Below are 15,509 nucleotides of genomic sequence, written 5' to 3'. Positions count from 1 at the left end.
CCAAAGCTAGTGGAGCACACGGGATTCCTGTAGAAATTTATAAGATATTTCCGGTAGAATTGCTTCCTTTTTTAGTAAAATTGATTAACGAAATTAAGGATGGTATAGATACTACAAAAAGTTCTAAGGAATCGGTAGTCATAGTTTTTCTTATAAAAGATAAGGACCCTGCCGATCCAAGTTCTTACCGTCCTATTAGTCTGTTAAATACAGGTAATAAATTTCTTATGAAAATTTGGGCTAAAAGGATTGCTCCCTGTGCACAACAGCTAGTTCATAGCGATCAAAATGGTTTTATTCCTGGACGTTTAATGGTATCAAACACTTATTTTTTAATGCAAGCTATTGATTATTTTTCTATTAATCAGACAGATGCGGTGATTATGATGATGGATGCTGAAAAAGCTTTTGATTTGGTGGACTGGAGTGCGTTATTTTTTATTTTATAAAAATTTGGTTTTCCACAACAACTTATACAGATGTTGATTAAAATATATAGAGGCGCAGAAGCTACAATTATGATCAATGGCTTAGTAAATGGTAAAGTTACTATTAAGCGAGGCACTCGTCAGGGGTGCCCGCTGTCTCCTCTTTTATTCTCATTGTTTATCGAACCCCTGGCTCAGAAGTTTCGGAAGAACATAAGTATCGTCCCCCTACAGATGGTATGACTAAAATCAAGCTTTATGCAGACAATATCATTTTATTTTTGAAGTCAAGGGTAGATAACTTACAGAACGTATTGGATGAAATTCAAAATTTTACACAAGTTGGAGGATATAAAATCAACCATGCAAAAACCAAAATTTTGGCATTTAATATGACTCCTCTAGATTTTCCATCTACCATCCATCTAAAACCCCCGCATCCAATTAGATATTTGGGAATTTATGTTACTAATTATTATGGACAATTATTTTCTATGAACTATGCTAGATTGCTTACTAAAGTTAAAAAGTTATTGGATAATTGGTCTTTGCTGCAACTGTCCTTGGTGGGAAGAGTATCAATGGTTAAAATGACGGTACTTCCATTGTTCTTGTTTTTATTTATTAGCCTCCCTATGAAAATCCCGAGTTATGATTTCAAGGAGCTGGATCAATTCATAAGGAGGTTTGTTTGGAATAATAAACAACCAAGGGTTAGGCTTTCTATATTGCAACTTGATGTAACCTCAGGAGGATTGGCACTCTCACACTTTTTAACATATTATCAGGCTTCTTTACTTAATCTGTTTTCTCAACTGGGTAAGGAAAATTTAGTTTTTGACATATTGTTTTTATATATATGTTAAATGAAAGTGCCATTGGACTTCCAGCTTTCCTACGTTTGGCAAAACTTCCCAAAAAAACGCGTTATAAGGTTATTTTTACTCTGGCAAACTGAATGCAGCTATTTTTTTAATCTTGGAATTTACCTCTATTTCATGCGTATACCCCAATACAGGACGGAGCATTTGGAGGTCTTAAACTTTCCAGAAGGCTTTGTCAGGAATGGCAAGAACAGGAATATCTTCAGTTTGGGGATTTTTACAATGTTGATTCCTTAATTACATGGGAAACTGTTTGTCTTCAGGCCAATACTCCAAATACTGCACTGGCCCTGAGGTTTGCACAAATATCTAATTTTCTTAAAAACAATTATGCAATTTTAGATTAGACAATAAGACTAATTGTCAGGCAGATAGTAAATAAAATGGCAGGAGTTGGCTCCTGGTATCAGTTACTTCATCAGAAAGCCAACTCAGAGGAGGTCATGACAAAAGAGCTCCAGAAAATTTATTCAGAGACAGGTTGCAAGTTTAATACTAAAGAGTGGACTAAGTTAAATGATTTAGCAAATAAAGCTCTTAGAGGCGCTAATTTTAAAATAATTAATTTTTTATCTAGATGGCTATTATACTTTACTCCTCTGAAATTGTTTAAAATGTTTTTAACTTGCCCGAATAAATGTTTCTGCTGTAATAGAGAGGGGGAAGGGGGATGGTTACATATATTTTTTGAATGTAACGATTTACAAAATTTCTGGAAGAGGGTTTTTGAGGAAATGTCTCGGATTTTATTCTTAGAAATCTGTCCGTCAGCTATGTTGGTGTTATATGGTTCTTCAGCAGAAGTGAAATGCCTTACAAAATATCAGCAATATTTTATATTAATTGCTATAGCAGTTGCTAGATCACTCGTTTTGCAAAATTGTAGAACCAGTATACAACCTAGTATTGAACATTGGTTTAATAAATTGACTAAGACTTATGAACTTATTGCCAAACGTGTAGGAGCGGTAGTAAGATTTAGAGCTATTTGGCGTTCCTTTGTCCCCTATTAGTTCACTTCAATTTGCACTTTATCTTTGTATATTGCTCTTGTCACTTTATTTGTTATTTGTGGCTAACCTAATCTTTTTAAACTAATTGGCTCAGCCAGGATGAGGATTGTGGGAGGTTGATTCTTTATCAGCGCTGTTTGAAATTTTTATATGAAATCCTTTTTTTAATTAATTCTTGAACATGCTTGCATTGTTTATTGGCCTGGCTATTTGATATGTAAAATGATGTGTAAAATATTTGCTTTTATTGTTTTTTCCTGTTCTAATAAAAACATTTTTTTTTAAATAATAATGTGTGCAGCTAATTAGAGAGCATGCGGGAAATGCCAGGGCAACAATTCAACTTACTGGCATGAGGTATCTTTTCATTTCCAAGGCGGGTGCGCTCTTGAAACTGTGCTATGGCAGCTGTCTGCACTTGTAAGGTGACATGCAGATTGGCATGAGATGCCGCATTAGAGCTATGTATTTTGTTTTGTGCTGCTACTGTAATCGGGAAAGTGCAAGATGCGATGTAGAGTGCCATTTTAGTTTGGATAAAACATTGTTCCCAGTGAAGATACAAAGGTGGCATATGTTTTAATCTCGCTCAGAGGCATAAGCTTCAAGCACAGACACTACAAAGCTGCGGTTAATTAAAAGGGAAAAACAGAGGCAGAATGTCTGTCGTCTAGAGTAGCGATGTACTGAACATGTGATGAAGCTTACGTTATTCAGAGTTGGACGCAAACTGAAACAAACAAGGGTGTTGACACGCTTGCTCATAAGAAAGAAGTTACATCACAGGCGGATATAGACAAGTGCTTGTGCCATGGGACACTGATAAGAGAAACAGACAGAGAAACAAGAGGAGATACTATGCTACTGCCAATAGACATGGATCAAAAGTAAGTGGCAAGCACAGGAACCAATGAAAAGCAAGGGTGGGGTGAAAGTCCTTTTAATATTGATATTAAGTACAATATATTTCAATGGGCAAAACCTAAAAACAGACTCAAAACAGCCTTTCACAAGTCGCATTTGCCCCAGATACAAGGGGTATTTGCAGCTCAATTTATAACTTGGATATACAAAATGATGACTGGCATGTAATACGTTTGTCTGTGAGGCCTGCTGTTCTATAGAGCTACTTTATGCTGGTGCAGTTACATATATGGTCTCCATTTTATTTTGAGAAACACTCGACCCGAAAGTGCCTGAAATTGCTCAGTTATTCCCAGGTCTTCAGATAATACCCAGAGCATTATCACAAAAACTCTATCGAAATAAAATACATTCAAAGCATGCATATTTTTTTTCTAAGCAACGGTACCAGGTAGACCATTTGTAGTTCAAGAGCAAACAGTCATAAGACTAAGGACCTGATTATGAGTTTGGCGGTAAGGGAACCGCAGTTGAAACTGCGTTGGAAACGCCACTGCCTACTTGGCGGTCCGCCCAACATATTACGATGTTGATTGTTTGCAGAACGAAAGACCTCTGGAGCTCTGCTGTCACTGACAGCCATTCACTAACAGCTGTGATGGTGGCATGGGGAAAGCAGCTGTCAGAGGGCAGTACAGACAAGGTCACTGCCGTCGGAATTATGAGTTGGCTTTCCGTCGAGCCGACTGTGGCGGGAAGACCCTCTGTTTCAAGTCAGCAGAATCAAAGGAATTGGGTTGCACACTCACCCATTTACTCTTCTTCCCTTCCGTCTCCCAGGGCCCACCTTCACAGAAGCATCTTGACCACTGTTGGCGCCAAACATGAGGTCAGTCCATTTTGCAGTATTTACCCACCGACTGGCCTGGGCACTTATGTTCCTGACTCCAGAAATGGAAAGGTACTGATATTAGGTATTTTTTCACATGTGTAATGCACAAGTGCACATTTAACACATGTGCAGTCAAAATGTACACACCTGCAACGAGACATATGAAAAAATATACCCTGCCATCGGAAACACCGCTGCTGTCCCAGCGGTGACATCATAATATGGCGAGCGGGAGTTCGCCCCAGTAGCAGTCTTCTTGGGACCACAGCCGTGACAGCATGGTGATAAGACCCCCAAACTTGTAATCAGGCCCTAAATGTTTCAGGGACCTTAAAGCACCCTTACCCTCCTGTCAGGGACAAATGTTCCTCCAATCCATCCACTAATTAGGCCCTGGCCACTGTGAGGATATTGCCAAAGAATGCAGTGGCTTATCAATAAGACACACTTTTGGGAACACTGGTCATTGGTGGAAATGACATTGGAATCTAGGACTGGTCCAAAGATTGGGCACAAGTGATTAATGTAATTCTCCAAGGGTGCCCCATATAAAAGGTATTTTATCTACTTACTTGCCCTCATACTGGATGGGGAATCAAGATGTTTTGAGAGATAAGTCTGATCCTTTTCCTTAAGGGAATACTTATACCACTGACAACTAGTGCTGCCACCTGTTCTGTCTTTTTGTGACAGTACCTAAAGTTATTTACTGCCTTGCCCTTTAAGCAGGGCCACTGGAATTATGTGGCAGGCGAGGGCCAAATTATGCGGCAGGGTTTAGTAAATTATGCAGCAAGAAAAGACAAATTATGCAGCGTATTCAGGCACATTTTGCTATAGTATTGGGTAATTATTTTGTCACTTTTACATTGTTTAGGCATTGGTTGCACCTCTTTAGTACCAAAGTAAAACCCCAATATAGCGATTGGCAACAGAAAAGTGACCAGCCAACCTTGGCAAAGGGCCTTCCATTAGACGACAACAGCTGTAAATGCCTTTTTAGTAACTTTTAAACCTTTTGAGCTAAAAACATTTTTTTTTAATCTGCAGATTATGCAGCAGAATTTGGAATATGTGGCAAATGCGGGACATCTTTAATTATGCGAAGAATGCCTTGGCTGCACTATTATATAATTCCAGTGACCCTCCCTTTAAGTGTGGTAAGACCATTGACCTCTCCCGACTACATATTTGGAATGCAGATCTTTCTATGTGCTTGTCCAGAAAGCCTCCCACGGTGCTGGGAGGTTGAAAACGAAAACAAGAAAGTTTGAATAAACATATGCAACACAACCAATGCCGCTAAGAAAAGGGGAGCTCTTAGATCAGGTGCTAAACTTGTAAAACAATTAGTGTGGGGCCCGAAGTTATGTTTAGGATGAGGTGCTGTGAATATTAAGGTCACAGAATTGCATAGTCTGGATTCCACCACATGCCTCTTTCCTTCATCACCAGACAGTCTATGCTCCTGTGTCTAACCACACCAGATTCTTTGTCATCCCTGCTTTCTTCTATTTCGGACTTTCTCTTCTTCTTTATTCCCCCCTTTTTCTCCCTCTCTCTCTTACACTGGGTGAAAATCTGATTAGGGAAAACAAGTTTTGGTTGCCCTAAATGAGTGCCGGTGGGCTCCAACTGCAACAACCACATCAAATTGAAAGCGCGAACGTTGAAAAAGCGCGCCATTAGGGCCCGGCACCCTGGGGTCCTGCCCACGCCCACCTTGACGCCAGGGTAGCCAGATTGGCGACTGGCCGCAGGAATTGCTTCCAGGGCACGGTGTGACGCACTGGGACTGGCGATGAGGGGGAGGAACTGGGGGTGCCTATTTAGGGCATGGTCCCCCTCTCCTTTTTCCAGCGCCAGCACCAGTCAAAGTGGATGTCACGAGAATCTCCCACCCACCCGTCCCTTAGATTTAGGCTTTTGGGAAGGTGTTGGAAGGCGAACGGTGAGTGGCGTTGAGGGGGCCACAGAAGACTGACTTACATTGTTAACAGGAGTCCTCCTGCAGACTCCCTAGGCCAGCACTGAGGAGGAGAGAAGGTAAGCTCACCGCAGAGAGAATGGGGATACCGGCTGGGGGCAAGGGTGCCAGGTTACAAGCTAGAGCATGGGGCAGCGGCCCCTGGTTATATCCTACGAGCCCCCTTGGTCAGCCTGGTGGTAGAGGGGTGGGCCCTAAGGTTGCGGACAAGGACCAGATGGCTGGGGCTTACCTCTCACGGACGCAGGTGGTTTGCGCCTTGCGTGGTTCTCAGTTGGGGGACGCGAGCCAGACGGCCCCTTGGGGCTGGAGCAAGAGAGAATTTGTTGTATATAAGTAAGTCTGTCATTTATGCTGATTGTTTAGGATGCTAAATTAAAAGTGTAAATATTGATTGGTGACACCAATCACTGTAAGTCAAGTGCAAACACAAGTCCTATCCTCACCGCTGACAACCAATGTTAGAAATGGGATTTTTAGTCGGCTTGGGCATGTGCCAAAGTCGGGCAGAAACCACCACTCTAGTCAGGATAAGGGAGTTACACTCCTAAAATAACCCCTGCTCACCCACTTGGTAGCTTGGCACGAGCATGCAGGCTTCTCCTAAAGGCAGTGTGTAAAGCATTTGCACATAACCAACAGGAATACAGTGTAAGCACTACAAAAGGACACCACACCAGCTTAGAAAAATTTCCAATATTTTTATACATTTAAGACAAAACCAAAAACGATAAAACAAAATCCCCAATACAGTACTTATGAATCTTCGATTATCAAAAAATGCTTGAAAAATAGTTCCTTGATGTCGATAGCTCCGTCCGGGGCTATCACGGCGTCGTAAGCAAACAAATCCAAACAGTTCTGGCTGACCGCGGCGTCGCGGGCCAGCTACGGTGTCGGGAAGGCCCACAAACAGTACCTTAGAAATGCAGGGCGTCGGTGACCTCTCGTTGAGCTTCCAAAAGCACGGCGTCCGCAGGTGTCGGTTCCGGAGGTCGGTGCAGGAGTCGTCAGGGCCCTTGAAGTCACACGTGTTGCAAGTCGAACTACCCTCTGTTGAAGTCAGGAGCGCTGGCGTCGGCAGGCGTCGGGTGCTGTGGTGCAAAGTGCAGCGGTTCGGCGTGCGGTGCCCTCAGGTCACGTTGCGAGCAGCGGCTCGGTGACATCGTCAGATGGTGTCGTCGGTGAGACCAGATTCGCAGTGCGAGGTGAAGGCGGTGCTCGTCACGGTGCTGGGAGGTCACGGTGCAAGCAGCGGCGTTGTCGTGGGTGAAGCGCTGTCGTCGGCTGATGAACTGGAGTCGATGGTGCTGGCGTTGGTAGGCCAAGGTTGCGGTGCGGGATGAGGGCGGTGCGTCGTGTAACTTTACAAGCTGTGCCCTCGAACCACGGTGCAAGCAGCGGTGTAGATTTAGACGTGGAGCGGCGTAGTCGGGGATACCAAGGCGTCGTTGTGAAGTGAGGCAGTGCGGTTCCCACAGGTCGTGGTACGAGCAGTGGCTCGGTGGCGGCGTCAGCAGGTGTCATCGGTGAGACCAGGGTCACGGTGCTGCCTTGCGGCCATGCCCTCTGCAGTGCCTTCAGGACACGGAGTCAGCAGCGGCGTCATAGACGGCATCGGGTTGCTTTTCCCTCTGTTGCAGCTCAAAACACACAGTCCCCAGTGCTGAGGCCAGAAGAGCTTGAAGTCTTTGCTGTTCCTGAGACTTCTTGAACAGGGGGCAAGCTCTACCTCAAGCCCTTGGAGAAACTCACAAAAGTAGATTGCAGAATGTTCAGGCAAGCCCTTTCACTGCCACAGAAGCAGCCACTGCAGGTCAACACAGCAAAGCACACAGCAAAGTGGTAGTTCCTCCTCACAGCTTCCCCAGCACTTCTTTTTGGCAGTCTTCTTGATCCAAAAGAGTTCTAAAGTTCAGGGGTATGGGCCCCAATTTTTATATCCTTTGATTTCTTAGGCAGAGAGTGTCTGTGCCCAGCCAGAACCAGTTCTGCCATCTCTGGTGTGATTTCCTGGCAGGAAGTGGAGACGGCATTGTCAGAGGCAGACCAGGCCCTTTGAGGTGCAAGGAAATCTCCTCCCCCTTCCCCCATTGCAGCCAAGGTCTATTCAGCCCTTTCCTGACCCACCTAGACTACCTGGAGCCACTCCTGCCCCCCAGCCTTCTGTCATCTAAAACCCAGACAGGCAATCCACATTCCAGCAGGGGCACACGGGATGACTGAGTAAGAAAATACCTACTTTCTAAAAGTGGTATTTTCAAACACAGCATGTAAAAATCACCTTCACTAAAAGATGCATCTTTAGATTCTGAGTTCAGGCATGCTAAACTTTATTTTCCTACCTAATTCCCTGAACCAGTTATGTTTATAAGATGTTATAAACAAACTTCCCATTCTGTCCTATGGGGAACAGGTAGCCTTGCAATAGTGAAAAACGAAATTGGCTGTAATTCACTATCAGGACATGACACACACACCAGGGCATGTCCTACCTTTCACATACACTGCACCCTGCCCACAGGGGTACCTTCGGCCTACCTTAGGGGTGGTTGACATGTAAGAAAAGGGAAGGTTAGTGTCTGGCAAGTGTGTGCACTGGCCAAGTCGACATGGCAGTTACAAACTGCACGCAGACTCTGTAATGGCAGGTCTTAGGTACCTTTTCAAGGCTACTCACATGGGTGGCACAGTCAGTGCTGCAGGCCCACGAGTACAATTTGATTTACAGGCCCTGGCACACTCAGTGCACTTTACTAGGGAATAACAAGTAAATCAAATATCCAATCATGGAAACACCAATCCATAACACAATTTACACAGAGAGCATGTGCACTTTAGCACTGATTAGCAGTGGTAAAGTGCCCAAAGTCCTAAAACCAACACAAACAGGTCAGGACAAAATAGGAGCAAGACGTTTGGGGATAACCTTGCATAAAGGACCATTTCCAACACTAAGCATGTATCTTGAAGCAGAAATGACTCTAACCCCACAAATCTGTGGCATTGTCAAGACCTGCTCTATCCAAGTGAAATAATTACACTATGCTGTGGTGGGCAGTGACCCTCAACAGTAGAAGTGCGTCGAGCAGACTGAGAGCCAATCCCATGACAGGCATTATAATAAATAACAATGCCTATTTTTTGCACCCCCAGTTCCTGCACGGGAAGGAATGCATGACTTGGCGCATTCCTTCCTGTGAAGGAACATGCAATGGTGGTCCCATGGCGGTGCTGTTTAAGGCTTACAATGAGCCTTTAAACAGAACTGCCACGGGACAGTCACGCAGTCTGCCCGCCAAACCACAAAATGATTTGCAATCTGGTGAGCTGGCAGCAGTAACTCTTGGCGGTTCGGGGGCGTGGCAGTGGCATGCTGCCAGCTCTCATACCGCCAAAAGTTGTAATCAGGCCCTAAGGGCCTCATTATGAGTTTGGTGGTGCGGGAGCCGAACTGCCCTGCTCCCGCACTGCCAAACCTGTGTAGGAACCACACAACAGATCAGGAGTTTTCTCCTGGTCTAGTGGGCGGTTCTTTGGCATTCCCAGGGCGGTGCCTATGAAATAGGCACCGCAATGGGAAAGTCAAAGGCAGTACCTGCACAGCATGAACTACTGCAGTCCATGCCGTGCAGGTACTGTGGTGCATACACACAGGGGGGGCATATGTTGTGCCGTCATGTGTGCCCCCTGTGTGCATGCACCACAGAACCTGCATGGCATGGACTGCAGCAGTCTATGCCGTGCAGGTACTGCCTTTGAGGTTCTCATTGCGGTGCCTATTTCATATTTTTTTCATTATTTTTTTAGTGCATATTGTGAAGTGAGTGGCCTCCAGGTACCTGAGTGTGTTCAGGTTGTGAGTTGGTGTTAGTAATAGGGCAGAAGTGAGAGCTCTGGATATAAGTCTGAAGTTTCTCATAGTGCATGTCTGAAGGTCATAAGGGTATTTAGAATTCATACACATCCCACCCATGGCCTCTCTACAGAGTGTACAGTTTAGTAGTGACATATGTGTTAATTGTGATTCTAATGGAAAGTGTCTGAAGAAGGTACACAGCTGCCAAAATATTGACAGTGCCAAAGTAAAATAAGATGAGGTACTTAAAGATGATTTTGTGGGTTGTATGTCGAGAGATCGTGACATGGAAGAGAGGAACAGTGCAGGTGGAGAAATTTGCAAGAAAACGTGAGGATAAAATGGTGACGTGAGATATGCAGATCAAGTATTTCAGAACAATATGGGGTAAAAAGTGTAAAAAGGGTAAACAGAGTGAGAAACAGAAGAGGAAAGTGGTGTGAGGGGGAACAGAAGTGATCGAGACACTCTGAAGACCACCTTGCCTTCCTCAGACCATAGCAATGTATAATTCAGTTAACAAAATTCTGAATTGAAACATTTTCAATTCTAATTAGAACATTGGAATGCTGTGAGCTCCACTGAAGACAATCAAGAAGCTCCTGGCTTATAAAGGCTGGCATTAGCCCGGAACTCCAAGATCGCAATGTTTATCTTCATGTTTCTTCCTTTTTAATTGAGAACATTCTACCCTTAGTGGGTTGAACGTTCTAAAAGCCCTTTAGCCCTCTGTCTTGGGCTATACCAGTTGTTAAAGGCCCTCTCCCACATTATAGAGCCTTGCCTGTGTCTAAGGTCAGGCCTTTAACAACCAGCTTAACTCTTGGCAGCAGCCTATAAGGCTATATAAGAACATTGGAATGTGGAGCACTCCATTGAATACAATGGAGTGCTCTGAGCTTTCTAACTTTACTACTCCTAAAAGCCTTTTTTGAATACCGAAAGTCATAAAGTTAGGATTTTGTCTCAGTTTAGGAGTAGTACAGTTAGGAATCCTAACTTTACTACTTCTTAATGCCTTTTGTGCATACCGTAAGTCGTAAAGTTAGGATTTTGTCTCAGATTACTTTTGTGAAACGGGCCCTCTGTTTTTATATTTTTTTAGTAGCGGGATATTGGAGTTTTAGGGGATAATATTTTAAATGTATTTTGTTATTTTAATATTTTTAATACATTTTAATTTAATATTAAGTCAAATATATACTGATGGTATTAAATAAAACAAATATTTAAAAATTTAAATTATTTAAAAAAAAAATATTGAACAATATATTTTAATAACGATAAATAATTAGGGATTGTTTTGATATAAATGTTTACAATTTTATAATTGTTCTGAAACACTAATTTCAAATAATACAAACATTTGAAATGCATTTTGTTTTAAAATTATGATTTTATCTTTAAATTAGTTTTAATTTTTTTAATAAAATATTGGTTTAAAATATTTTCTATGTTATGATTGATAGTTTTGCATTATTATTATTTTTTTGGATGTTATAAAAGTTTAGGAATGGTAGTAAACATTTTCATAATTACATATATATATATATATATTGATAGACAGATAGATAGATAGATAGATAGATAGATAGATAGATAGATAGATAGATAGATAGATAGATAGATAGATAGATAGATAGATAGATAGATAGATAGATAGATAGATAGATAGATAGATAGATAGATAGATAGATAGAGATATAGAGATATATTATGGCAGCGGCACGAGACATGAACATTATCAAATTTGAGGGCCACAGACTGTGGATGTATCAGGATCTCTCCCCACTTATGTTACAGCGGCGGAGGGCCCTCCGACCTCTAATGGCCTTCCTCCAGGAGCAGGACATTATATATAAATTGGGCCATCCTTTTTGCCTTCAATTTGTATGGCGGGAGGAGGTGTGTGCAATATGCACTCTTGAGGAGTCCCACGTATTCCACGACATGCCGTCTCAGCGCCCTGCCTTGCAGACAGCCTCACCATCCACGAACGCTCTGGCCGCCGGCTCTGATCCCCAGCGCTCCTCCAGATGGAAGAAGAAATTGCTGAATAAGCCATCTGAAGCGGACAGTCGTGAGGAGCGGGCCTTACTGCTACACCATTTGCAGCACAAGGGTGACTTAGTGGGTGGGGATGGCGACCACTAACTGCTGCCGATTGTTGTCACTGCCCTCACTGGTAGAGGAATCTCAATGATCCAATTGACTGCCGCTGCCTCCGGCCACCCCAGGTTTATCCCCCTCTGACACCAGGTTCATAGCTCCTCCTGCGGGGTTCCCATACGGAGGTTTTGTGCTCTACATACAGTCATCTACGACATGGACCCTCTTTCCAAGTTTCCAATGGTCCCCAGGTGGGGGACGCTTTTGGTTCATTGTGTTCCCCCTCTTTCTCTTGTTGCTCTGTACCCTGTCTCTTCCTCCTCTCCCCCTTGCCTCAGTCATGCATGCGAACACACATCAACTGGCCTGTTGCAATTTTGCTGGGCTTGTGTGATACACTACACTCTCATCTAAGCCTCAATAGGGTCTCTATACTTAGTCTCAATGTCCGAGGCCTTAACGCGCCAGCCAAGCGCTTAGCTCTTCTCTTCTTCTTGAAGGATTCAAGCTGTGACATCTGCCTGTTACAGGAAACCCATCTGATCCAGAGTGATTGGCATTGGCTGCGCTCTCTGTGATTTGGTCCCCAGTACTTTTCCTCGGGCATGGCCAAGAAGTCCAGGGTAGTGCTCCAGCTTGCCACATATTTCCCGGGGTGGGTGGAGCGGGTCTTTACGAAGGTTCCTGAGAGACTTTTAGCTTTGCATGTCCTGATACATTGTATTAGGTACACCCTAGCTACAGTCTACACCCCTAATGACCACCAGGAGGCATTCCTAAGTGATTCCTTGGGCCAGCTTCTGACATCACCGGACAAATATATAATAGTGGGTGGGGATTTTAACATAGCGATTGATGCTCAGAAGGATAGATCTACTAGACACTGGCTGGGTGAGGTGGGGCTGACTGATATCTGGAGACACATGCACCCTACATCCACTAAATACACTTTATTCTCTGCGGATCACCAAACATACGCTTTTATTGTATTGATTATTTTCTCACATCCCCGCATGATCCTGAGCACAGTTTTAGTAGACATCGGAGTAGTGCTGCTATGTGACCACTCCCCCATTATCACACGATATAACCCAGGGAGACATTCTCTGGCCCCTCTTGTTTCACAGCTTATCATTAAACTCCTCACCACTTACCACATCCTAGCGGACACCTTGACTGCCATTATCAGTTTTTTGCATATTAACGACACACATACCACCCCTGTTCCCATCTTAAGGAAGACACTGAAAGTTGTATTCAGGGACCACTTTATCTCTATTTCCACAGGTTCTAATTCAGACAGACGGACCAAGCAGCTTCAATTGGAAATGTGGTTCAAGGAATTGGAAACTGGCCACATTAGTTCTGGCTCGGTGATCACTCACCGTCAGCTGACGGTGGCACGAAAACAGTTACTGGCTCTGGACATGGGAAGAAAGAAGTACGCCCTGCTATGTATCCACCAGAAGTACTATGCTGGTGGCAATAAAGCAGGATGCATGTTGGCATATCGCCTTTGTGCGCAAGCGATTGACCATAGGATTCCTGAACTGCAAGAGGCAGATGGTTTCCCCAGAAACCGGGACGAGGATATTGCTATGGAATTCAGGACCTTCCATGCAGCCCTCTATGCAGCAGAGGCCAACACAATGTCCTACCCCTCTTAGTCCCCCCCCCCCAGCGGCACCGGACATATATACCGCACTTGACACTGACATTATACCACAAGAGGTCATAGCAGCCATTTAACGACTACAAAATGGCAAAGCACCTGGCCTGGACGGGTATGGCACTGAGTTTTATTAAAAACCTTTGGAGCACAGCTAGCTCCCGTCCTGGCACGACTTTATAATACACTAAGCTCAACTGAGGAACTTCCAGACCCCATGCACCTAGCCACATCCCGAAACCTGGTAAAGATCCTACAAGTTGCGCATCCTACCAACAAATCTCTGTCTTGAATGTGGACACTAAGATCTTTACAAGTGTCTTAGCCAATAGACTGGCATCCTAAGTTCAAGGGTTGGTGGACCCTGACCAGGCCGGGTTTATCCCAGAGCGATGGTGTAGTGACAATATGAAATGGCTGTGTCACCTGCTGGATAATGTGCTGTGTATCCTAATATCGATTGATGCTGAGAAGTCCTTCGATTGTGTGCACTCTATCTACACCTCGTCCTTGAGAGAATGGTTCCACCAATGGATCCATTCCTGCCACTTTGCCCCTGGGGCCAGGGTGTGCCTGAACGGATTATTGTCAGCAACATTTGCTGTCACCAGGGGCACCAGGCAGGGCTGCCCCCTGCCACCTTTGCTCTGCATGCCTTATATGGAGCCGTTTGCAGAACGGATCCGCGGCAACCCCCAAATAACAGGCATTCCTGTGGGCAGATGGGAACATAAGATCATGTTGTATGCCTATGACATTCTCCTAGCCCTCACTGCCTCAGACACCACCCTAGAAGCCGTGATGACAAGAATTAACTACATTTGATGGAACCTCCGCGTTCAAGACTAATCTACAAAAATCTTTCATCGTCAACCTGACTAACCCTGACTTGATGAAGGCCCGGCTCAGCACACTGTTCCCCTTCCAGTGGGCTGACCATGGACTAACCTACCTGGGACTACAGATCTACCCCACACCCGCGGCCACAGCTGCCCACAACAATGGCCAACTTGTGTTGGCCACACAATCAGACCTCACTAAGTGGAATAGTCATGGCCTCTCTTTGCTTCGGCGAATAGCAGCAGTCAAGATGGCGATCCTACCCAAAATCCTTTACGTGATGCAAACTCTTCCCCTCCAGCCTCCCCCATGGATGCTAGACAAGCTACAATCTCTGATCTGGGATTTTATCTGGGAGAGCAGATGTGCCAGAAAGGCTAGAACCTGTTCCTATTTCCCACTGTCGGTTGGGGGATTGGGGATACCACATTTGTGCTACTACTACAAAGCCGCGCACTTGCACTATATAGTGGAATGGTCACAGACATACACAGAGAAACACTGGTGCTTTATAGACCAGGCGATTGCGGGCATCCATATCTGGAGGGTCTCCTGGGTGCCGAAACCCCATAGGCCAGCTGGGGTTTATGTCTCGCCAGTGGTGAGGGCCACTGTTGGGGTATTGGGACACAGTACAATTGAGTCACGGTCTCTCTACGCCCCTATCCCCACAGACACCACTGATTGGCAACCTGGACTTCCCACCCGCGACCAAGCGATTGGCATTTCAGGCATGGCAGGAGGCCCATTGCAAGCGAATTGGGGACCTGTTCGATGCCCAGGGCCTTATGGACTTCCCTACACTACAGTCGGCTGATAGCCAGCCCTGGATCTGGCCACACGCTAGTCGGATGCTCACATCCTTTAAAAAAAAGTGGATCCTCAACAACACATCTGACAAAAAACTCTTATCTGAAATTTCTGCCTTTCTTGTCACGCCCCTGACCCCTCAACAATCACCCGC

The 15,509-nt window shown here is 44.6% G+C and overlaps 1 protein-coding gene across 3 annotated transcripts in view; it reads left to right on the top strand.

Annotated features, from left to right (window-relative positions):
• The window catches only part of SLC46A1 (solute carrier family 46 member 1), a 206,214-nt gene that overhangs the window by 59,764 nt on the left and 130,941 nt on the right, over positions 1-15,509 (top strand). The window contains exons 2-3 of one of the 3 annotated variants that reach the window (XM_085649111.1): positions 4,030-4,150; positions 5,132-5,241. The exons of 1 other annotated variant lie outside the window; for it this stretch is intronic. In XM_085649111.1, coding sequence (XP_085505237.1) covers positions 5,182-5,241 — 60 coding nt within the window. In that variant the 5' untranslated portion in view covers positions 4,030-4,150; positions 5,132-5,181. The remainder of the gene's footprint in view (positions 1-4,029; positions 4,151-5,131; positions 5,242-15,509) is intronic. One more of the 3 variants, XM_085649110.1, reaches the window with a different exon arrangement.

The sequence above is a fragment of the Triturus cristatus genome, chromosome 3_2, assembly GCF_964204655.1.
Source record: "Triturus cristatus chromosome 3_2, aTriCri1.1, whole genome shotgun sequence".
NCBI classification, from domain to species: Eukaryota; Metazoa; Chordata; class Amphibia; order Caudata; family Salamandridae; genus Triturus; species Triturus cristatus.
Note: the sequence above shows the minus strand (reverse complement) of the source record. Positions and strands in the feature narration are given on the sequence as shown.